We start from the raw sequence: 25,820 nt of genomic DNA on the forward strand, positions 1-25,820 counted from the left end.
AAATACATACAAGATTTTCTTTCATAAAATTATGAAGGAATTTGAATTGGAAATTTCACCTTGATCATCAAACATCTAAACTTTTTAACTTTCCGCTAAAAAATTTCAAATTTTCAAAAATTTGAAAAGTTATTGTTTTCGCTCCAATTTTCAAAACTCGAGTTTTTATCAGGTTTCGATGCTTTGAGTTCCTAGGTATTCTGTAGCTATTCTGACATTTTTAGAGATGTCTGTGTGTATGTGTGTCGATTTATACCTCTCATATTCTTTAAATAAATAAACCGATTTAGATGGTTCTTACAGAATTTGAAAGAGTTCTCGGAATTTAGATTTCCAGCAAATTAGAGATCATTCAGTCAAAGAGATTCTAATATACATGAGAAATAAGAGAAAAGACATTTTTTTCTCCGTTTTTCTCGAATATTTTGAAAACTGTTTGATCAATCTATTTTGAAAAATCTCATTAATTCTAAAACTTGATAAAATCTTTTGATTGTCGCTATACTAAAAAACGACAAAAGAATAAATATAATTATTAACTGCTTTTTCGAATTATTTTTGATTTTTCGAATTTTTGTAGTGCAAGACAAGACGTAACTTTTTTGAAGCTCGCAGAGCTCAAAAGTGTATTCACAATAATTTTTTCTAACTTCTCGAGCTCGTGGGGAGTTGGCCCACAGGTTCAGCCGTTTTCGAGATATTTTTTCTTTATATCTTTTACTTATTGTCGGCAATATCCCAATCGCCATTACTCGCACCCACATAAACTTTAGTTCCCCCTTAAAACTAAAGACGTCGTTGCCTTTAGACTCAGAATCAAACTTCTCTCACTTTTCATCATATTACGAGATTATGAAAGACCTTGCGTGTTACTCACACATGACTATAGCCATATATATGTATACATACATTCAATTTATGTCAGTGTGAATTTTTAAAAAGACCCCGTGGGGGCTATAGCTTCATACACACAAGACACGAGTATACCTTACGGAATATATAGTATACATATAAGTGAGAAATCAAGATGGCACCCAACCCTGAATTTCATTGAGATTGAGACACAGGTGAGCTCCCTTAAGTTGGCGGGGGGAATTCGATTTTTGGCAAATTTTTTTTAGCAATTCGTTTGTTCGTCGATTGTTCGTCAATGTTCGCTATAAATAATTATTTGTTCGTTCTTTATTTTTTTTTAAATAAATTTTTAAAAATTTATTTGAAGTTAGCGGTGACTATACTCATTTTCTATCTTTTTTAATTTTTTTTCCATTTATCTTGATTTGTTTGTTAATACCCCACCAAAAATAGCGTTTGTTTGTTTGTTTTTATATTTATAATTAATTATTAAAATTTTAATTATGCCCGTTGATCTAATAGTAGTTGTGCGCATGCGCAAGTGTCTGCTCTAGGTTTAAAATTTTTTATTGTTTTCATTATTATTTATGTTTTAATTAAATTAGTAATCTTATCAAGTAATTATCAAATCCTGTTGATCATCTAGCACATCGTAAGAGTATCCAGGTATTTATCGGAGAGAAATGTCAATAAGCCACAATAAAATATGAAACGAAAGAGTCCTCAAAGAATCTTAGAAAACCACTTTTAATATTATTATTATTATCTTTATTTATTTAATATTTAATACACTCGACTAATTATTTTGTTTTATCAATATTAATTATGTATTAAAAATACTGAAAACATTTTAATGTTATTTTCATTTACTCTTTTATAATTTACCGCTCTGTTTTGTAACTTACGTGGTGTGTCACCTATTATCAAGTATTTTAACTTGCCGTTCAACTAGTATTTTTGTGTTACACAGTTGGTCTCATAAATAGTTGGTAAACCAATTACTAAATTACAAGTATCATCGAAGTCAATAATAAATAAATATAATATTGGAGCAGGTTTGTAAAATTAAACTAATAATTAATTATTTATTTAATATTAGAGTAGACTTATACAATTGAAGTTATTAATTATTCATTTGCGCAATTTTTATAAATTTATATTTTGCGTCTACATTGAGACTCAAAATAACTTAGCCTAAGAAATTTGATGAAAATTTTAATTAATATTTATTATTAAACATCATTTTATAATTAAAGATGTTTTTCTAATTTTTTTTTTTTTTTTTTTTTTTTTTTTTTTCCAAATATTAAAATTTTTTTTATTTTTCAGTTTTGAAAACAATATTTTTATACCACTTATCAAAATGGAGCTCAACTCTATAATGTTTCACCAATCGGATGTGATTCTTTCATCTAATCTCCAACATTATTTGTCCTTCATTTATATGTAAGTATATTACCATTAATTATTAGTATTATTATCAATAAGTTTTTGAACTCTGAAAATTTTTTGATCAGTACCCTGATTAAGAAAAATGATTTGCTTGATGTTGAGTGTATATCTATATATTAGTCGATTCAAATTGTTTTGAATCATTCCAAATTATTTTTGTTGATCAGGGTAACAGTTATATTTTATGATTATATTATTATATCGATTATTTTTTCTATACAGAGTTGACTAGAGAGGCTATGCAAACTGGAATCCGGGATGTAGACTCACTGAGTCACTGGTGATAATTGGTACAGTAGATAATATAAGTTGATCGTTGATGATGGACCGATCGGAAAGAGTTTTTTGGCTATTGAGACTATTATTAATTAAGAGCGTTTCGATTATGCTGGTGCGGAGAAGAAAAAGTTCTGTATCTACATTGCTATCGGTCAAATGAGATCTACAGTAACTTGGATCGTGAAAATAGTGACGGCACTGCTATTAACTATTCTATCATCGTATTCGATACCGTGTCTGATGCTGCTCTTTTCTTACACTTTTTTGCCATGTGCCATGGCAGAACTTTTTTTTTGTGACAACGGCAAACATGTCTTCATTATTTATGATGATTTGTCAAAATCGGTAATTGCTTACCATTAAATACTTTTATTTTTGAGACGACCTTTAGGAAATGATGCTTAGCCTCGTCATGTATTCTATATTCATTCTCGTTTTCTTGAAAGAGCAGTAAAATCCATTAAATGTACATAAATAATTGGTGAGTGAAATGAATAATTTATTAAATGAAAAACATGAATAAAATACGTTATTAAATAATCATATGATATTAGAGTTCGGACCGTCAATAATTTCCAGATGTTTCATCAAAAAAATAATAGTTAAAAAAAAATGCCTTTAGTTTTCCAAATTTTCAGTTAAGTATTTATAATTTTTTTCATAAATAATTCGTAAAAACAGATCAAAAATCATTATATAACTGTCAGTTTTTATTACTGAGTAGTATGACATTGAAATTCATAGGCCTCGACCATTTTTGGATATTTTGGAAAATGAATTATTTAAAGAAAAAGTTGTTTTTTGGAATATCTAGATGTATACGTTTTTATTAAAAGTTTTTTATAAATTTTTTCTGAAAAAACAACAAAATTATTATGTTTATTTGTTTCTATTGCTGAGTAGTAAATACGAATCATATTTTTTGTTAATAAAAGAATTTTGTTTTAAGTTTGATTCAGAATTACAATAACCAAGTTAGTTTTTCCATCCATCATGGCAAAATACGAGGACTCGTCAAATTACTTTAATCATCCATGGGATCCAATGACTTTGAGGCATACGTAAACATAGTTGCATTTCAACAAGGTAAATTTTAAATTGTTTATGAACCTGACATTTACAATCTAATGATAATCATATTTGTTTTAGCAAGTAAATTATATCAAGAAAAAATTTATTTTTTAATTCAACTTATAAATATTCAATTTTGACATGTATCCATTTCATAAATTTTTTTCTTTATTATAATTTATTTATTCAAAAAGAAAAAAAATTGTTTATTACATGTCTATACCAGTAAGATAAAAAAAGTCTCAGATCATTGTAATTGTTGGCTGAGGCGAAGCTGAGGCTGACAAACTTGTGATCTGAGACTTTTTGTATTTTACTGGCCTAGGTATGTAATATATATATATATATATATATATATATATATATATGTGTGTGTGTGTATATATATATATATAAGTGCGCGCGCGCGTGTGTGTGTGTGCGTGTGTGTGTGTGTGAAAATTATTAGATATCGGCTATTTTCAGACACAATTTAATTAAATCATTTAAATAGTAGGCTTATGATTTATATTTTACAGGTGCAACGCTTTTACTGGGACTTCCTTGATAGTAAAAACTATTTGACTGTCTCCGAAGCCGATGAGTTACTCCAAGCGAGCAAACTTCGGATTAATATGTAGAATGATGATATCAAAGACAATAGAAATCGTTAGATTTCTATTTAAGAGTGATATGTAGATTTCTATTCATATTTGATAGTCGTCTATTAGTGTACGGTTGACTGAAGTAGTTTCTTAATAAGTTTTTAAATCTTTTAAGTATACATATTGTCATTATAACTTTAATGTCTCATTTATTCCTTTTTTTTTAACTTAATTAGTGTAACTAGAAACCATTAGATGTCTGTCACTTCTAGTTATGTCTTGAGAAAAAAAAAGTAATTATGTAAAATTATTCTAAAAATTTAGGAAAATCTAAAATAAATCTATTAAGTTTATGAAAATTTTTACTCTTAATAAATGCAATATTTCGTTAATTAATTTTATACTGAGAAAAATAGTAATTTTTTCAACAGTTAATGGAAAAAATTTTCTTAAATTTGCTTGTTTTTTAATTACTACCCAATTCATTCATTGTTATGTATCAATTAATATGACAAGAATCACAGCTTTAAATAAAACACAAAAGACACCCAATAACTGGTGCAAACTATTTGACATTTTTTGGACAAGATTAAAACTATATGTTATTGTTTTAGAGTAAATCAGTAAAAAAAATATATGTATATATTCATATAATATGGTTTCTTATAATGGTTTTTTGCAATTTATTATCGATACAAATTTATATCAATTTACATTCTATTGTTATAATAATAATATTTACTTATATTTTAGATGATGAAAATGTCCACATTTTATATTATGCGTGACGTCAAAATTAAATCTATTGGTATAAAAAATGTCATTGATGATCAAATCATATTGTGTTGGTGATAGTTATTAAATTTTAAGACTTTAGTATAATCAATTTTTATAGTTTCTTCGTCATTGATCCTCAGCTATATTACTTGATTATTATCTATTGAAAAATGATAAGCAATATAAATAGTAATTAGTATGCGGCTAACGACAATAATTGATCAAAAAAATTAAGTTTAGTTACTTAAATTCTAACTATCATTGATTATTTTTCTAATTCTCCTTTACGTTACCACCTTAGCCACATCAATTTCAACAAAATTTTATGTTTGACATCTTTTTTTTTTCGTTAAAATTTGAAATAAACAAATGTTTGTACTGATTCTATGCTTTTTTATATTGGTCTATTCACTATGAATTTAATATTTACAATGGCTTACTTTTCAAAAAGACATGATGGTTTCGAAATATCGAGGTGATTCGACTAGTTGTAATTTCTTGAATAACATAGTTTTATAGGTCTAAACATTTATTTATTTTTTTTTTTTTCAATTAAAAATATCTTTTTTACCTTTACTGCATTTATAGAAAGTGGATCAGTTCATTAAAAATGTATTTGAAGTTTTATGAAGTACAAATAACAATGAAAAAACCTAAATTATTTACAAAAGCCCACTCAAAAGACCCCCTATAATATATATTTTACATATACATAGGTGCTCTACATAGTTAAATTTCCAGGTAAGAATAACGAGCGACTCCAAAGAATTAGATTTTTAATTATTAATAAAATTAATTTATCTTTAATAATGTAAGACACTAGATAACAATGGAAACATTAAAATATCAAAGAATGCACAATTCTTTAAAAAAAAATAATTTATGTAAAAATATTTTATTCACAATAGTCTAATTAATTATCAAGTATTTCAATCTGAAATTATTTAATTTTAAATAATTAAATACGAAATCGCATTGGTTATGGTAGCCACGTGGTTTACTTAGTAATAAATGAAATATTTTTCCAATTCAAAATTTAGCTATTTATATAGATATTGTACCTATTGTTATTGAAACTTTTATAAAAAAATTATTTTAATTGAAATTTTCAAATATTGAGTCATGCACTTGTGCAATGAAAATTAATTAATACATTAAATGTTAGACAGGAGTGTAACGACGCCTATAACTTAAACAGTTTATTCATGTAAACTTTAATGCATAATTTTAAACAAGAAGTATTCAAAATTATTAAAAATCAACTTAGTATCAGAAAGGAATGTTAGTAATTAAAAACCCTGAATGAAATTCTTAGTAGTTGATTGACAGCTAGATAATAAATTAAAATATCAATGAAGGTCTTTTTTTCTAACTGACATAATTAATGCAAAAATCTTTTACTTATTATGATCAAAATGATGTGTTTTTTTTTTTTTTTTAATACAAATTATTTTTTTACTTATGATCAAATTATCCGCTGCATAGGTTATGGTTACCACGTGGTCGTTACTTTTATATGATTATTTTCCCAGATTCAAACCAGAATAAAACAGAAATGTATCAGCATAAAAAACGAATAAAAGCAAAAGCTAATACAGTTTAATGTTCTTTATTGATTAGATCGATAAGATTTATATATGCATATAATTTTAAATTAACACTTACTAACATAATTTATAGCAGGTGATATTTATCATTTGATTGTTGTATTAGCAGCTTGTGCATGATAAAATAATCGGGATATATATTTACATCTATGGTTTTTTCATAAATGTTAACACTTAACTAATGCAAGTAAACATTTTTTCAACTATTCATTTTATTGTATTTTTCTTGAGTCTAAAATTTTCATTATACTAATTAATTTTGAGATTTTAATTCTGATCCATAATCTGAATCTAAATTTACGTCAAAATCTAAAAACTCTTGAACTTTTTCCTTATATTATTCTTTGCAGTTCCAACAGTATACCAAATAACGGAGTATAAAATGAAAATATATTAGTTAATAAAAATTTGTAATATTAATTTATATTTAATAATAAATCAATTACCTTGCATAAACGTTAGAAATTAACATTGTATTTTACAGCATTTCCAAATATTATATTCATATCATCAGCTACTTAACTAACCGTAATATACTTTTTTTGTATTATAAATGTAATTTGTAATAAAGTAACATCAGTTTCATAGTTGGCTCTTGTTGTTTTTTACTAATCCGATAAAAGTACCTCATAATTGAGTCTTATCTTACTTTTGATTTCTTCTAACATTACAGAATAGTTGGCACAAATCATTCTGTAAAATATTGAATTATTTTAGTCCTAATAAAAGACAGTTTTTTCTTTCACTTCGAAGGCTCAGATAATACTATCTCCTCTGGATCGTTCTCTATACCTCTATTATCTACAAACGATGTTCGTCGTTTATGCATGACAAATTAACTGTACAACAATTATTATTTAAATTAAAAAACAATCATGATATAGATTATTTAAATAACGACAAAAACAGTAATATTTAACTTAAAAAATAATTTTGATTGTATAAAAAAAATGATTAACAAAGACCTACGGCTTCCTGTAAATATAATAATTTAACGATTTTGTTGATGTCTAAAATGAATCAAATTTATGAATAAAAAAAAAAGAGATTTAGTATTTCTATTTATTAACTGTTTAAAAAACTTACTCATTATTTAAAAAAATGAAATTATTTATTTATTTGTTTAACATTATAAAACATTTATTTTTTCTGTTTAACATATTAATCTTGTAGTATAAAACATTTTAAAATTACGTCATAATATAATAATGATAATAATAATTTTATTTATTTTATAATCGTAAAACTTAAATAGATTTTACACTTAATGACTTTTTATTACTTTTGGCAACAACCTTAACACTAAGTTTTCATAAATGTAATTGAGCAAAAATATTAATAATAATCGAAGTATAGAGATTTCCAATATCACTTGTATCCACTTATTGCATTTTTTTAAATACTTGCTAAAGCTGCAAAAAAAGAGAAAATAAAATCTTTAATAATTCAATTACATGATTGACACTTAAAGATTATGATAATTTAAGACTAATTTTTATCCTAATACTAAGAATAGTCACGTAGTTCTTGGATTAAAACGAATGTAGTAAAAAAAAGAAAAGAAGAAGAAAAAAGTAGCAACCATTAATATAAACGAGTTTAATTCGACTATATGTTTATTAATTGAAATAGAATTTTAAAAGAAAGATTTCATTTAAATGGTAGCGAACAAAGTATGAATCAAATACTTTAATTAATATAAGTTTTTTTTTGGAGTTAGCAGTTATCTAAAAATTGGTAACCTACTTTATGACAAATAAATTATAGAAAAAAAAAACATTGATTTATTTTAAAAAAGGCTTAAACTAAGATAAGAGACCTAATACTCGATCAGGGAACTAGTACCCGATCACTCATGTATTTGTATATCTATATTTAGAACAATTTAGTAAATATAGATATACAAATATATGGAGTGATCGGGTACTAGTTCCCTAATTGAGTATTAGGTCTCTTACCTTATAAACAAAAGTAAAAAATTTATTTTTTTATGGTTTATTTGTGATAAAACAAGTTTCAAAACTTAATTAACCGTATTATTTTAATACCAATATCAAATAGTTTGAACATATCGATTCCGAGGATTTTTAACTTTTGAAATTAAAAAAATGAAATGTTTGAAGCATAAATTTGTTATTAGAAAATTTATATTAGAGTGGTAATTATGATTTAAATGTGTACTATAAAAAAGAGCTGAATTTAATTTGTCGTTATGAAATATTTTTTAGTCATAGAAACTTTAAACAGAAAAAAATAAAATTTAATACACTTATTAGTTTTTATATTGTTTTCAAAATTCAATATGAGCTGACTTTGTTAATAGTTATTTATAATTTTTATTGTGAACCGAAACAAAAAATTATTTTTAGTGTTACAATAAAAATTTCTCTTATAATATAATTGATCGAACAAATAAAAGAAAATTATAGAAATTTGAAGAAATTACCTGAAATATATAAATATATTTTTCTTTTTTACAGTGAGAATAAAGTGTAAAAAATCCCATGAGGTACAATTTTCGTGCGTTCACTAATAAATTTAGACTTTTCTAGTTGGTCATTGTAGAATCGCCAATTTCCTGTCAAGTTTCTACAATATGTGATGTAGTGAAAAGAGTTATAACCAATAACCCCTGTCAAGCTATAATTAAAAAAAAAATCATATAGAAACAAATCATTTGTATTTCAGATGTAATAAAGATGTACCAACCGATAACTAAATTTTTTTGATGAATGTGTTTCATTTAAATCCAAACACTTCGGTAATTCACCAAGTTTACATGAAGTTCCATCTTTTTCATTTACCGATTTTACGTCTAATTCAATGTAAATATATCGATTAAGTGTCGTTTTACAGGTTGTTTGTTTTTTTTGGCAGCTTGTGCAAAATTTATTATAAGCTATGCTTTTAAAATGTAATGCTTCTTGCAAACATTTAAACCCTTTTTCCATGATTAAATTATAATTTGCAGTCAAAACCGGTATATTACGTTGATAATCTTGGCAGCCGAATGATGAACATGAATTATTTTCGAATGCACTTGGTTCACTTGTAAATAATTTAATCCACAAACTATTCACGTTATCTACACAATTAATACAACGATTTACGTTTTTAGTTTTACGATTGGCAATATTCATTTGATTTTGTGTGCATTCAGTGTCTTGATAGATAGGATGTAAAATAGAAAATCGTTTAACATAGATATCTTTTTTTAATCCTGTTGACATAAAATCGGTAACAAAATTAAAAGTGGAATTTGAAGAATTGCTAACAAAATTATTAAATTCTTCATTTTGTAAACATCCATAGAAAATCAACTGAACAATACTGTCGAATGGGCACGTATTGAAAGCAAACCAGGATTCATTTTGAAAAAAGACAGGTCCGCTTTTATTACCATTTTGTAATAAAAATTCTTCTTTTTTGTTTGAAGGCGCCAAATTGTTTATTAAATTGATTTCGGGAAAACTTTTGAAGTATTTACCTTCCTTTTTAATCATTCTTAAATTTTTTTCCACAGCGGCATCGAAACTGTTTTCATTCAATGGTGAATTATTATCGGAACAATAACTGTGATCAAGATTAACTAAATTATTTAAATTCGGCTGATATAAATTTTCGTTATTTTCATTTGCGCTACAATCAATATTATCTAAAACGTTATTATTATCAATTTCAGAAGAATTAAATGACTCAGTATTAAAATTGGTGGGAATATCTTCATTGAATAAATGACAATCTGAATCTAACCAATCACAGTCGTTGTGCTTCATATCATATCCTTGTCCATTCCAATTTTCATTGAGTAAATTATCGTTAGGTTCGCAATCTTCTTTGCATAATTCGTCTTCAGGATTACTATTTATTTTATCATTTTTTTGCTTATTAGCATGGTAATTCTTAACGAATTTTAACAATTCGCGTTCAAAAATTTTGACACCACCATCAATAAGTTTAAGATGAGCTTTAACTAAGTAATCAACACGTGCAGGGAGAGAAATCATTTTACCTAATAACTCTTTCAATTCTTTAAACGCTTGCTCTATGTACGCAGAAGTTGCTCGTAAACTCGTGTAATGAATACAAACTTTCGTCCATAGCGGAAACTCTCTCACTTCTTTAAGTAATGAATCTTTAAATAGAGGTACATAAAAAGTGTTTAAATTATTAATATCATTACTACCATCAGAATGAACATTCAATGAAAAAGCGACAAGATTATTTATCCAACTTGAAATAGTAGTGTCTTTTTCTAATAAATCAGTATTGGTCTCTCGGCGTAAAGTTTCATTTTTTTCTTGATCAAACTCCATAGTTTTAATTTTGTCTTCAATATTATTAATAAAGTCTTGAGATTCATTTTTGGCAATCAATTTTTCCAACTCTGACCTTGCTGCTTTTGTAGTTATCATTTCGCCATCAAAATCAACAATAGAATCATCATATTCGGTGCCACAGACAATCAAAATTAATACAAGGATTCTTTCAAAATCTTTTAAATTATTACAATCCATCAATAATGCAACACTGTATAAGTAAAATGATTTAATTCTTGGATGAATAACCGATTTCCAACATTTCCAGCCACTTATAGCATGAATAAAATGAGCCGTATCCAATCTGATAAAAGTTTTTACAGAGTCAAGTGAAGCACCGTTTTTGACATGTTGAAAACACCTATTAACGTAATCAAATAAAGAAAAATTATTGCAAGCTAAACAGGAGGCATTTAAAAGGACACGAGATCCATCACAGACTACTTCTGTCGGAGGCGAAACTTTACTAAGCCAGTTTTCTAGTCCAAATTTGATGGTCTTAGTGTCATGAATTTCCGATAAAATTTGATAAACAGATTGTGAAGTATTACTAAAATTAATTACGATTTGGTATAAAAAAATACTACTCGTAGTTTTATTTTTGCTGTCTAGAAATTTTTTTGCAAGACCTCCTGTAGCATCAATACAAACAGAAGAATAGTGTCTGTGAAGACGCCTGTATTCGTTATAACAATGGATTTGTTGCGGTGAAACATAAAATACTGAAAAAGGCGTATCAATTACAACTTTTATAAAATTTTGATGAGCAGGATTATCGTCCTCGTTGATACGATAAATAGCTTTAATCAAATCTCTCCGATCTTCTGGCTTGACATTCAACTTTTCTTCCTTAGATTCTTTCTTTACTTGATATAAAACATTAGAATTGAATAGAACAGGACATTGAGTACTACCTGGTTTTAACAGATCTTTAGCTTGCTCCAAAATAGTTCCCTTAACTCCATTTGCATCGATCATAGTTTTAAACATTTTTCTTCGCTCGGCTTGCAGTGGCCTTGTAACTTCATCATGAACTTCAAAACGAGTATCCCGGCATCGAAAATTAATAAAAACAGAACCTTTGTCCCCAGGATTGTTTTCGATGTAACCAAAAATAGGATTATTGCACACTTTACTTTTGCACTTGCCAATAAATGTCGCATAATAATTTCCATTTTCATGAATTGTGCCTTTTTTAAATACAAAGGCACACGGTAGTTCAAACTGATGCCATAATTCAAAGGCAATAGTGTCAGTCCACACTTTCGGCTGTAACCTAGGATTTTTACAACTATTGTCTTTTTTATACATACATTCCCAAACACCTCTAGCAATTTCAACATGAAAACATGGAACATCATCCCGCTCTTTAGCATATAGTTTATTAAAATAATCCTTATCGCTATTATCATCACTGTCATCATTATCATTATTATCATTGCTGTCATTGTCATCATCATCATTATTACTATAAGTGAATTTTTTCTTAATTATTTGGGAAAAATATCCACATTCTTTTCTTGCTCTAGTCAAAATCCCCCTACGATTGTCTTTTATGTTGGTCCTAACTGCTGCAGTATTCCATTTACCCACAAATTCTGGTTCCTTGGACATTTTCGACCATACCTCAGCAGAGTATGCTGGCAAGGTATCTGAACAGAAGTAGCTCATATATCTTTTTATAACAGCTATTGAGTCCTCATCTGATACAAGCAGTGGTCTCGGCATTATTGAGTTAATGATTGATAAAACCTGAAATGAAAAGAAAAAAAAAATTAATTGACGTCCATACAGCATCAATTTATTTTTTACTTAAAATAATAATTTAAGTTAATATATTTAAGCAAATAATCCGTTTACCACAATTTAAGTTAAGTGATCAACGTAGAAAATAATATTTATTTTATTATAAATAATTATTATGTAAAAATAATTGTTATAAATAATTATTATATAATAATTATTTATAAAAGAAAGGAATTAAAATGTTTTCGTCAGCCTGATTACTATGCATCTAATAAATATTTTAATAAATAAATATTTCCTTGGATTAGATTTTAGAAATAATAGGTTGTATCACCTAATTTATCGACTGATAATAACCCAAGTGTCACACTTGCCTTTGTGACATCTATAAGATATCCCTGATAGCCAGGGTGGCGACCTGCCGCCAAGTTGGCCTTTCCATAAATTGATCGCAACTTTCCAAGAGACTTGTCGACAACTTGTAGTCAATACAGTTACAAAAGCTGAAAGTTGTCGACAACTCGTCGTCAAGTTGTTCGCAACTCATTTACACCAACTTTCTCGTCAGTAACTCTGGCTATCAGGAATCAGTTTTTAGGCAATTTTGTGCTACATCGATAAGGCACCAACATGTTGACAAAACGATCAGAAATTTATGTCACCGAAAAAATATCTACTTAAAAGACTTGACACAAATGACGACAAAAAGTGAAAAATTACAAATAGTAGCTAATAAGTCATCTAAACGACTTTTTAATTGACATAAGACAGGAAAAACAACACAAATTTTCGCTCCGGGACTAACATTTGCATGTTGTATTTACACCGAAAAAGGTGACTTTGAGACAAAAGAAAATTTGCTTTATCCTTTTAAAGACATCTTAAAGTTGGGTGTATGTTACTTGGGAATTAATTATTTCTAATAGAATTTGATTTAAATATTTAATTTTACTATGTGCAAAAAAAAAAAAAAAATTATTAATGATAATTTTTTTACTGTTTGCAAAACTAGCTACTTACCAATAAACTCCAATTAATAATTTTGCTGAACTTTTCCTTGTTGTCACTGGGAAAATTCATCTTAAAAAGGTGTTCGAATAAATAAAAAAATCTGAAATTAATAACAATAAAATAATTAATCAGTTCCCACGATGCCTAAAACGGAATTAAAACGTTCCGATCATAAAATTAAAAACGATGTAATTTTAAAGAGAAATTTTTATTTATTACTTAAAATTGGGCGCTTTCCATACATAAAAATCGCAATCAAACAATACGCAAACATAAGTTTGAATATTCTTAATGCATATCTTTATATATGCAAATAAATCCTGATTTCCCTCGTTTACAGCATCGGGCGTAAACGGCTGGGCCGATTTCGCTAATTCTTTTTTTGTTGTATCTGTTATTATCAGGTCGGCTAGTAAAATTATAAATATAAATTTCAGCTTGAAATAATTAACAATTCAATAAACTGTGACTTCTATAATAACATTTGAACTACTCCAAGAATCGCCAAGATCATAAATACTTACACATTTATAATTAAAAAATAAAATGATGTAAAAATTATTAATAGCAGTACTAATAATTAATGGTAATATACTTACATATAAATGAAGGACAAATAATGTTGGAGATTAGATGAAAGAATCACATCCGATTGGTGAAACATTATAGAGTTGAGCTCCATTTTGATAAGTGGTATAAAAATATTGTTTTCAAAACTGAAAAATAAAAAAAATTTTAATATTTGGAAAAAAAAAAAAAAAAAAAAAAAAAAAAAAATTAGAAAAACATCTTTAATTATAAAATGATGTTTAATAATAAATATTAATTAAAATTTTCATCAAATTTCTTAGGCTAAGTTATTTTGAGTCTCAATGTAGACGCAAAATATAAATTTATAAAAATTGCGCAAATGAATAATTAATAACTTCAATTGTATAAGTCTACTCTAATATTAAATAAATAATTAATTATTAGTTTAATTTTACAAACCTGCTCCAATATTATATTTATTTATTATTGACTTCGATGATACTTGTAATTTAGTAATTGGTTTACCAACTATTTATGAGACCAACTGTGTAACACAAAAATACTAGTTGAACGGCAAGTTAAAATACTTGATAATAGGTGACACACCACGTAAGTTACAAAACAGAGCGGTAAATTATAAAAGAGTAAATGAAAATAACATTAAAATGTTTTCAGTATTTTTAATACATAATTAATATTGATAAAACAAAATAATTAGTCGAGTGTATTAAATATTAAATAAATAAAGATAATAATAATAATATTAAAAGTGGTTTTCTAAGATTCTTTGAGGACTCTTTCGTTTCATATTTTATTGTGGCTTATTGACATTTCTCTCCGATAAATACCTGGATACTCTTACGATGTGCTAGATGATCAACAGGATTTGATAATTACTTGATAAGATTACTAATTTAATTAAAACATAAATAATAATGAAAACAATAAAAAATTTTAAACCTAGAGCAGACACTTGCGCATGCGCACAACTACTATTAGATCAACGGGCATAATTAAAATTTTAATAATTAATTATAAATATAAAAACAAACAAACAAACGCTATTTTTGGTGGGGTATTAACAAACAAATCAAGATAAATGGAAAAAAAATTAAAAAAGATAGAAAATGAGTATAGTCACCGCTAACTTCAAATAAATTTTTAAAAATTTATTTAAAAAAAAATAAAGAACGAACAAATAATTATTTATAGCGAACATTGACGAACAATCGACGAACAAACGAATTGCTAAAAAAAATTTGCCAAAAATCGAATTCCCCCCGCCAACTTAAGGGAGCTACACAGGTGTCACTCGATTCGTAATAAAAAATATATATCTATAATCTATACACTGTCCACAAAGATCCACCTGTGTATTTTCTGTTGTACAAATATTTTTTGAAATATACAACAAATATTATTAATAAACAAGTGCAACTTATAATTAATAATTATTATATTATAATTATTAATACCAATAACATGATTGTCAAAGTTTTATTGTAAAGGTAAGTTTTTAATATTAAACAATATAATTATTTTATATTTTTTTATTTTTATTTTAAGATATTTTTAAAATTTTTTCAACAAATATTTGCTGCGTTTATCTTTTTTTTTTTTTTTATTGTGCCGCAAATGTATAAGGCGAACTTGCTTTTTTTGTGTACATGTATTTATATTTTATGTAAATGTTGATGTATATATATATCGCAATATCTACATAGCTGTAGGCGCTTTTCAGAATTCTTAATGAATTCTCAATGGATTTGATCATAGATTCCATTTACTTTCCATCGTCTTCTCAAAAGTGAAATTTTTTATTAAAAATTTTTTTTATTTAATATATATGGATCTTTATGCTAATTACTTACTTGAAATGAAATTTCATTGAATTGATATATTTAAAAAATATAATTACTGATTATATATTTTAATTATATTTCAAGTTTTATTTTTACTAAAAATAATTAATTACTGAAATTGAAAGTTTTGTTTGTTTACTGACAAAAGAAATCGGGATTTAGGGTATTCAATTATGAATTTATTTAAAAATAAAAAAGCAGAATAAAGGAATTGATTATTTATCAATTTATCAATTGGAGTATCGTGATATATTTTTTGCAAATCTTATCTTAATTGCCGTAATTGTTATTAAATTATTTTTATAATTCTTGATAAACATCCGAGATAAGTTTCAATATATATCATATATTTAAAAAATATTAATTTATATTAAAACCAAATTTATACGTTTATAATTTTTACGATGTGGATTTTTTTTATTTGCAATAGATGAAGTAGTCATTGTGTCGATGCAGAAAAAAAAAATTTTCAAAATTGACTGAAAAAATAAACTTAGGAATTAATTTGATAAATTTTGACATTTAAAATATAAATTTTTGTAATTTCCCGGGAAAAGTAATTAAGATCTAAAGAGATCAATGTAATTCTAATTTTTTCAAACTAGATCTACATGAAAATCAATAGATTTATGTAGAATTTGTTTAAAATTTTTTTGAAATTTTTCTTTGATAAGATCGCGGTTTTTTTCAAAATCAAAATTTTTAAATCCTAGTTTGATCATTTGCATTTTTATTGGAAAATATAAATACACTAAAAAAAGATTTCTTTGCGCGAGAAATATTTTGCATTATGAAAAGGGGACAAAAATTTTCTTAAAAAAATATTTGTTCTATGAATCATCTCCAAATCATCTTAGTCATTTTTAAATCTTTCTATAGTAATATTTGGTCTGCGCATATTGATCCTTGAAACGGGATTAGTTTTTACGAGTTAAGAGTGAAAGAGAGACTTTTCCATTGAGGTATAAAACTAGTTACGTCACAGACCCAAAACGTAGTTTCTGATTAGCATACAGACTAGTATAAATAGAATAATATTGGTCTTCAGTCATAACAGATTTTTTTGGTCAATAGGAAGATCTTAGCTTCGATCGTAAGATCGATTTCGACTTTTACAAGCTCTAAAATAAAAAAATACATAACAGTGAATCAATAAACTATATATTAATTATATATAAATATGATGTAACAAAAAAAAAAAAAAAGGATCACAATGCCTTATCAAAATATTAATTGCTAATCTAATCATAAATTATACACATTCTTTAAAAATATTTATATAGAAATGTCATAATTTTATAGTAATCAATGACGAGTTATTTATGTGTTCCATTTTTTTCTGAAAAACCTCTTTGAAAATTATAATTATATAGGTGACCGACTCTAATTTTACAGACAATTTCCCAGCAATGATATCCCAGGCCGTAATTTTCCCCCGAAAAACGCCTTAGTTTAAAATATCTCAGAAAAAAAAATTTCCACAGTATCCCGTTCATTATTTTACTTGACTTCAGCCTTAAGCAATTGTACGTCAAAAAATCTTATAACACAATTTGTAATGGTTGTTAAAATTTTTAAGTGATAAGATAAATGTCCCAATTACTGATCTTATAATCACTGACACCTTGATTTATCTTGTGTACTGATGTACTTTTGTTTTACTTTATGAACATGTAAAAATAAATAATTTAATAAAGTCGTTGATATTTCAAACGATAGTTATTTCAACATACAAGTATTATTAATAATTCATTATTATTATTATCATTTTATTGTGACTTACAGTTTTTTTTAATTCAAAATTCAATAGAAATAAATCGTGAAAATATAAAAATTGAAAACCTACGAAACAGCCGAATTGTTAAATTAAAATTTCAGTATTTTCGATTTTGAAAAAAAATCTCAGGACCGTGTGTTATAAGAAAATTAAAAAAAATTAAATCTCGTTTAAAAAGTGTTTTTTCCCGGGTAAATTTACGAAGTCGTCGTGGATTAGAAATTTTTCCTTGTTCTAAACAAATTGTCTTCATTTCATAACGAAAAATTTTTCTTGCGCCAAGAAAGCCATTCTTTCTGTGTAGAGTTAATGCGGAGCGGATGGCTGTTTATTTATTTAATTTTCTCGGAGTTAAATTCATGGAATTTATTTCATTGTTAAAACTCCACATCACAGTGAATTAGGATTTAAATAAAATCCGGATCACTCTAAAATTACTCCGTTAAAAAAACAAACTCATTGACTCCATACGAGGAGTGATTTTTTTTTTAAACTCTGAAACTTCAAATGAGGGAGTAAATTTGGATTTAAATAAAATCCGGATCACTCCAAAATTACTCCGTTAAAAAAACAAACTCATTGACTCCATACGAGGAGTGATTTTTTTTTAAACTCTGAAACTTCAAATGAGGGAGTAAATTTGGATTTAAATAAAATCCGTAATCACTCCGAATTAACTTTCAATTTCATTCAGTAAATTACTCTTTTCAGTTGTAATTTCCGTACTCATATCAACAATATTGTGATTAACAAATAAAAGATTATTTTTTTTGACAAAAAAAAAAAAAAATAATAATAATTTATTAATTTCAAATAATTATTTCTTTGTACAAAAACATTTTTTTAGCCATTTCCGCCCAAAATTTTTTCATACAATTACACATTAAAAACCAATAAAAAGTTACTATTATCGTTAATATTATTATCTAGTATCGTAATAAATTTGTTTCCTTTTTTTTTTTACCGTTATGATTATGACCACCTTATCACAATATTAGATAGTAAAGTATAAAGTGAACATTCAATGTTACAACTTACAAGTTATAGTTTGAAAATAATAAACCAACTTAACAATAACATTTACAATGCACAGCAACAGTTAATTTATTATTTAATTAATTTTCAGAATAAATTAGTCATAAAAAAACAAGAGAAAAAAAACAATTAATTATTCATCAATGAACAATAGATGAGGCTGATTAATAACATCAACAATATTGTTTGTTTGTTCCATAAAAAATATATAATTCATGGTTTAATAAATATAATAGAGGAAAATTAGTCCAATAAAATGGATCGCTCGCAACACAGTATGACGTTTACTGGGGGTGACAGTAATTTGCACGATTATTGGGAAGCTTATCAGAAAATGATTGAGGAAACTAAAATGTTAGATGATTATCTTGATGAGGAGTCCAGTCCAAGAAGTTATGATGGTATTTTATCATATTATTTTCTTCTTATATAATTAATTAATTAATTTATTTATTTATCAATTGATTGATTGACTGATAATTTTCTAGAGGGTGAAGAAGAAGCAGATTGGCTGAAAGCTGCAGGTTTGAGTGAATTAACAGAACCATGGAAAGCAGGAAGAGAAATTCAACCAGAAGAATTGGGTGCTGCATTGCGTACACTATCGCGTGCACAAGCCGAAGCTGTAAAACGTCGTGTTAGGTCGCTTAATCATACTGTTAAACAAAGATTTAATCAGCGTACTAGAGCACGTAAACCAGATATACGTGATGTTTTCAAAGATGTAGAAGTAAGTACATGTGTATTTAATTGTTTTAATTCTAATGCTAGAAAGTTAAGTTATATAAGTTATTAAAAGTTTGATATCAAGTATTTTTAATGATTCCTGGTCATAATATCCTGTTATTATAATCCTCGGCTTATTCGTGTAAAAATAAATCGTTGAAAAAATGTTGACAATCAAAGTCACAGAGTAAACGGCAGTAATCGGACACCTACTTTTTGGTAAAAAATGGGGAAGGGGAATTCAAAGTTGGGAATAAGGGTGTGCGAATATTTCTAACTTCCCAAGTAGCACTAAGTCAACTTTAAGATGTATTTTAAAAGGACAAGACAAATTTTTTTTTTTATTTTAAAGCTGAGTTTTTTTTATATAAATAAGACATACAGATGTTGATCCTGAGAGTCATAGGAAATTTGTCTTCTTTTCTTCTTTTTAAAAAAGTCATTTTAATTAAAAAGTCGTTTAGATGTGTTACTTGTAATTTAATTCTTGTCGTGACTTGTGTCAAGTCTTTTTGGCAGATATTTTTTCGGTGACATAAATTTCTAATTATTTTGTCATCATATTGTTGCATTATTGATAGGTCAAAAAACAACCTCAAAACATGTCTTGTAGATGTCTCGCTTTACCTTCCAATCGCCTACGTAACAATCACTTATTTAAATATTAATAATACGAAAAAATTTTACAGGCGTCAAGCGTAGGTACAAGATCACGCAGTGCGACACCTGATTCATTAGATAGTGTTAACGATTCTACCGAAACACCTGAAAGCGCATCCCCACCGTCACCACCTACTGTCGTTAATACAGCCGTCGAATCGCATCATACAAGTATTAATATCCCAAGTTTTGTTTCAATATTTCATCGTAATTCCCACGATGACAAGGAATACAAAGAGAATAGCCATAGACAGACATCATCTGTTAGTAGTAATAATAATAATGTATCCATAGTAACGCCAACACCATTGCCAGTGCAAGAAATATTTCGTCGTACTGGACACCATTGGTCACATGGTGGTGATATTGCTAGTGATTCAGAAGGTATTGAATTGACTGCCTACCAGAGATTAGGAACAATAAGTTTAGCTAGACCAATTATCCAACGTGCTGGTGGTAGTGATCCAAGTGAAATTGCCACTGAAAAGTTGGATGCTCATAGTCATCATAATGATAACCATGAAGAAAACCACCGTGTGACAAATAAAATAAATAGAAATAATAAGGAGACATTGAAACGAAGCATTGGTGGTGGCAGTAATCATGCGAGTGTCACTCGAAGCCATAGTAGTTTGTATGGATTAACGAGACCGGCAGATCATTTGATAACGAGACCGTTGAACAGAACATCATCACATGATCACTTGAGTTTTGAACAAATGTGCCGGGCCAATGAGTCCATGACGGGGGTCGTGTCTTCGCAAGAAAATGACGACTGGAGTAGTAGTACGGATGTTGATTTTGAAAGATGTGGGATCGAATTATTATCACAGAGAGATTTGATGAGACTGCGGTCATTGCTGTGGTTGGAATTGACTGCTGTGTTTGATAAATATAATTTACCGTTGGTTAAAAGAAAGCCAAATAAACGGAGACAAAAAGGTTCAAATTTATACTTTATTTTTAATATAATATAATTTGATTTTTTTTTGGTTTTTCGCTCTGTAGATCTAAACTACTATTTTTTCCCTGTATATTTGGTTCCGAAACTTGTCGTCCGAAGGTTAAATATCCGCGGTTTTCGTCCGAAAATCGATAAATTCGTTGCTGGAAAATTCGCAGTAGTATATCTAAAAAATAAATTATTAATGACGACTATTGCACCCTCTTTTCATATATTTTATGTGTGTAATTAAATTAAATCGTGTTACATTTTATTAATAATCCCCCTGATCACAAGACTTTTTGGTCAGAAAGTTGATGTCAATTAGTTGTAATCAATTTGATGACAACTTTCAGTTTTTGTAACTGTTGACTACAATTTGTTACCAAGTTTCCCAGAAACTTGGCGACAATCTACTGCCGCAATCTGTCGCCAACTTTCTGAGAAAATTAGCATCTAGTTGTCGTCAACTTGTGCAGCAGTGCCTTGATAGTTAAGTTGGCAGCAAGCTAGTGACAACCTACTGCAGCAACTTGTCACCAAGTTGGCAGCAAAAATTGGCATTTCCATAAGTTGACGATAACTAGACACCATCTTGCTGAGAAATTGACATTCTATTAGTTCACGAAAAGTTGCCTTCAATCTTCTCAGAAAGTTGGTAACAAATTGTAGTCAACAGTTACATAGGCTGAAGTTGTCTTCAACTTGATCGCAATTAATTGACATCAACTTTCTGAGCAGATAGTCTTGCTATTAAGGTAAATTGTCGTCATCTCCGCTATCAGAGATCAGTGATTCCCTAGCGGAACATTTTTCATTCCGGATTTATCATCAATAGCCATGTCACCGACGAATATTTTGGTGGCAGTTTTCATGTCATCTGATTAATGTCTACCGATTACGAATTACGTAACCGTATAATTTACAGTCATATCATTCTAATATTAAAAATATAAAAAAATACTTGCATTTATATAAATTAACTACATCTAAATTTTAACTGAAAAAAATTTGATATTAGGTTTGATTTGATTCATTTTAATATTTTGTAACAGAATATTTATGTTTCATTGCTGATATTAATAATTGATATTTAATTTTTTTAGCTGGTAATCTATTTAGCGTATCATTATCGACGTTATTATTACGTGATAGTCAACTGACAAATGAAGAAAACAACATTCCACTAATATTTCAAAAATTATTAAACGAATTAACGCAGCGTGGTATAAAAGAAGAAGGAATACTACGTGTCGGCGGTAATAAACAAAAAGTTGAACTGCTTTGTACAGAATTAGAGACGGATTTTTACAGTAAACCTAAAGAAGTTGACAAAATAATCCAACGTACACCTTGCCATGATTTGTCAGCAGTATTAAAAAAATTACTTCGTGATTTACCTCAACCGCTGCTTACTGTCGAGTATATTGACGCATTTTATCAGAGTCACGGTAAATATATTTATAATAATAATAATAACAATTATTATAATAACGAGCAACTTACAGGTACTTCGTGACTGCCCAAGTATTACTACCATATTGATAAATTTTTTTTATTTTTATTATCATTGAAATTCAATAAGACAAATCTCATTATTAACTCGCAAACTTATTGATTTAGATGATTGTATAATCATGGAATTCTTGAAAAAAAAAAATCTTCCCACGATCAAATTTTTTTTATTAATCGTCTAATATATATATTTTTTCACTGATACCAAATTAAATTTGTTTAATTTTTATTATCATAGAAGACATGACATAGTCTTTTTCCCGCGTAATTTAAATGTAATTCGAATGGTATAGATAAATTGATTTATCTGAATACGTGGCAAAAAAATTCTGAATAATTTGAATATAAATTTTTATTTCAGGTGTAAAAAATCCAAGTGATTTATCGTATTCATTAAATTTATTGGTATTATTACTACCAGTAGAGCACCGGTGTACATTAAAAGCATTATTAAAATTTTTAAAATTAGTCATTGATAATAAAAGTTCAAATAAAATGTCAATACACAATGTATCGATGATTGTTGCGCCGTCATTATTTCCGCCACGATATATTTATCCTCGTGATCGCACGGATCTAAGCGCTCAAGTAAATATGGCTGCTGTTTGTTGTCAATTAACAGAAGCGCTACTTATTAATATTGATAAGTTATGTAATGTACCGAGTAACTTATTGAAACAACTGAGAAGACAATCCGAAGAAGACAGGTATCGTAAATATAAAAAAAAATAATGTATATTATTTTATTTTATTGGTGCTCGCCTGAGTAAGATATGATTTTATTATTAGTTTTAATACAACAAAATTTCTCATGTTTAATTATTTTAATTTTTTTTTTTTATAATTAGCAGATTAATTGATTTTAATTGAAGTTATGGTTAAATATGTACTTAAAATTTTTCGCGGTTTTTCTTTATTTTTTAAATTAAATTTTTAAATTTTGGGTGACGTCTCCGATTGCTGGTAAAGCGGAAGCAGAACAAAATCTTTGGTACAAAAAATATCAGCTTTTAAAATGATAATTTTAAAAATAAAAAATTCTGAAGGTTTTTAAAAATAATAAATACAAATTTATGTCATAAATTATATAACAAAAAAATTTTCTAAAAATTTAGCTCAATACAATAATTGGAAATCAAAATTTTATATTTTTATACTTACAATACTAATAATTGCTGCCTTAAAACAAAAAATTTAATTTTACTTTTTAAAATGAAAATATTAATTGATAGGAAAATAAAAGTAAAAAAAAACGGCATCAGTGCAATTGATAAATTTTTTAAATTAAAAATTTTTATTATTTAATGAGTACTAAAAAAAACTTATTTATTAATTAATATTTAAAGTTTTAATTCCGTTTTCTATTTAAATAAATGTTTAATTAATTAATTAATACATTAATTAAAAACAAAAATATTCCACAAGTGGCATTTTTAATACTTACATATAATATTAACAGTTAATAAAAATACAAACAATAGAAAATGTCTGCAGTTTTTAAAGTTAACGTTAAGGGTCAGAGTTTATTTAATAACAATAAGTGGCTGATTAATTAATTAGATTAATATTTAATTAATAATTTTATTAGTATGCAGTAATTGTATTTGTTTACAAAACGCCATTTATAAATTTTCTAAGGCATTTTAATAATGTGTCATTTGATGTTTTTTTTTTTTTTGTAATATGACATGCCATACTACAATAATAAGAAATAAATTGTAAATATTGCATTAAAATTATTTAAATAAAGTGCCAAAGAAAAATAACAATATAAATATAATTTATAGGTTATTTAATTGAATTAATTCCTTACATCCTTCGCCGGTACGACGGTGAAATTATTCTTGTTTGAAATGCTATGGTGTCATCGTAAATCCAGACCATGTTGGCCACCTGACGAAAATTTAAATAAACACATGGGAATATTATTATAGCCGTAGTAAAATTCCAATGGTTACATTAATTTGGAATATAATTCTCGTCAATTTTGCGATGGCCATAGTATTTTTTGCATGTGTTTATTTCAATTTCCGTCAGGTGGCCAACATCGTATGGCTTTACTATGATTTTTTCTTGTAAATTTGAAAAAAAATTACTTGCAGTTGTTATTAATTAGAAGTCACATGAAATCAAGTAAATGAATTTTAGTCTACGAAATTTGAAAATTCGAATTATAAAAATTATATAAAGATTTTACTGAAATTTATTTAACATATTTTATGTAACTCCTATTTGATTGATAATAAATGTAAGTTTTTTTTTCTAATCTATATCTCGGCAAAATTGTAACTACGTTGTCTTTTTTTCAATTAATGCTTTGATTTTTTTTAATTAATTAATAAAATTTTAATACAATTATGACAGTTTACGATATGAAAATTGCTGATTCAATTTTTATAATTCATTAATTTTTTTTTTTTTTTGTGAGCATACAAGAAATTTTCAGATATTTTTAAATTTATTTTTCTTGTTCATAATCATTCTCGGGAGTAGTGGTTCCTTCAGTTGTCGAAGTTGTTTGCGAACTTTTTTCTGATACGTTTTCTTGTTCGTTTGTTTTACTCGTAGAAGTTGAAGTAGAAGTAATTGGAGTCGAAGTTAGTTCTCCAATTGCTGACGATTTACTTGGTAAATTACCTTTATCTTGAATAATCAAGTCATTGCGCGTTGAATTCATCGAGTATTCTGTGCACTTTAGCTTCTTTTTATGTTCTAAAATAAAAGTTATAATTTTTTTTATTACTGGTAATTTTTTATTTGCAAAAATAAAATTATTTACTTTGCAATTCGTTGACTATCAATTCAAACTCGTTGCTCTCAAATAAAAATAAATTTATTCGACGGTCAAATCCAATTGTCGCGAGTGGTAATAAAACTTTTAAGTGTTCCCTTAATCCGATAATAATAATATGATGACCTATTGCTTTGAAATGCATTAAAATGTCTTTATAATGTGATCCGCGTTCTAAATCAATCACCGCAACTAAAAAACAGAATAATCATCGTATAATTTATTTTCAAATTTATTTTTGCTGAATTGAGGCAATAAAATTTATTTTTTCATATACGC

General features: G+C 26.9%; 1 protein-coding gene across 2 annotated transcripts; it reads left to right on the forward strand.

Moving 5' to 3' along the window:
- The first annotated feature begins 798 nt into the window (after positions 1-798).
- On the forward strand, positions 799-24,376 carry LOC103569031 (rho GTPase-activating protein conundrum). Of its 2 annotated transcripts, XM_014439404.2 has the most exons (7): positions 799-1,067; positions 15,538-15,740; positions 18,998-19,307; positions 19,395-19,636; positions 20,322-21,234; positions 22,342-22,686; positions 23,112-24,376. In XM_014439404.2, exons 3-7 carry the CDS (start codon positions 19,163-19,165, stop codon positions 23,480-23,482), a joined length of 2,016 nt encoding a protein of 671 aa, XP_014294890.1. In that variant the 5' UTR covers positions 799-1,067; positions 15,538-15,740; positions 18,998-19,162; the 3' UTR covers positions 23,483-24,376. The 2 variants fall into 2 exon arrangements, with proteins under 2 accessions (XP_014294890.1, XP_053595598.1); XM_053739623.1 differs by lacking the exons at positions 799-1,067; positions 15,538-15,740 and adding an exon at positions 17,811-17,829.
- The last annotated feature ends 1,444 nt before the right edge of the window (positions 24,377-25,820 follow it).

The sequence above is a fragment of the Microplitis demolitor genome, chromosome 5 (genome assembly GCF_026212275.2).
Source record: "Microplitis demolitor isolate Queensland-Clemson2020A chromosome 5, iyMicDemo2.1a, whole genome shotgun sequence".
Lineage (NCBI taxonomy): Eukaryota > Metazoa > Arthropoda > Insecta > Hymenoptera > Braconidae > Microplitis > Microplitis demolitor.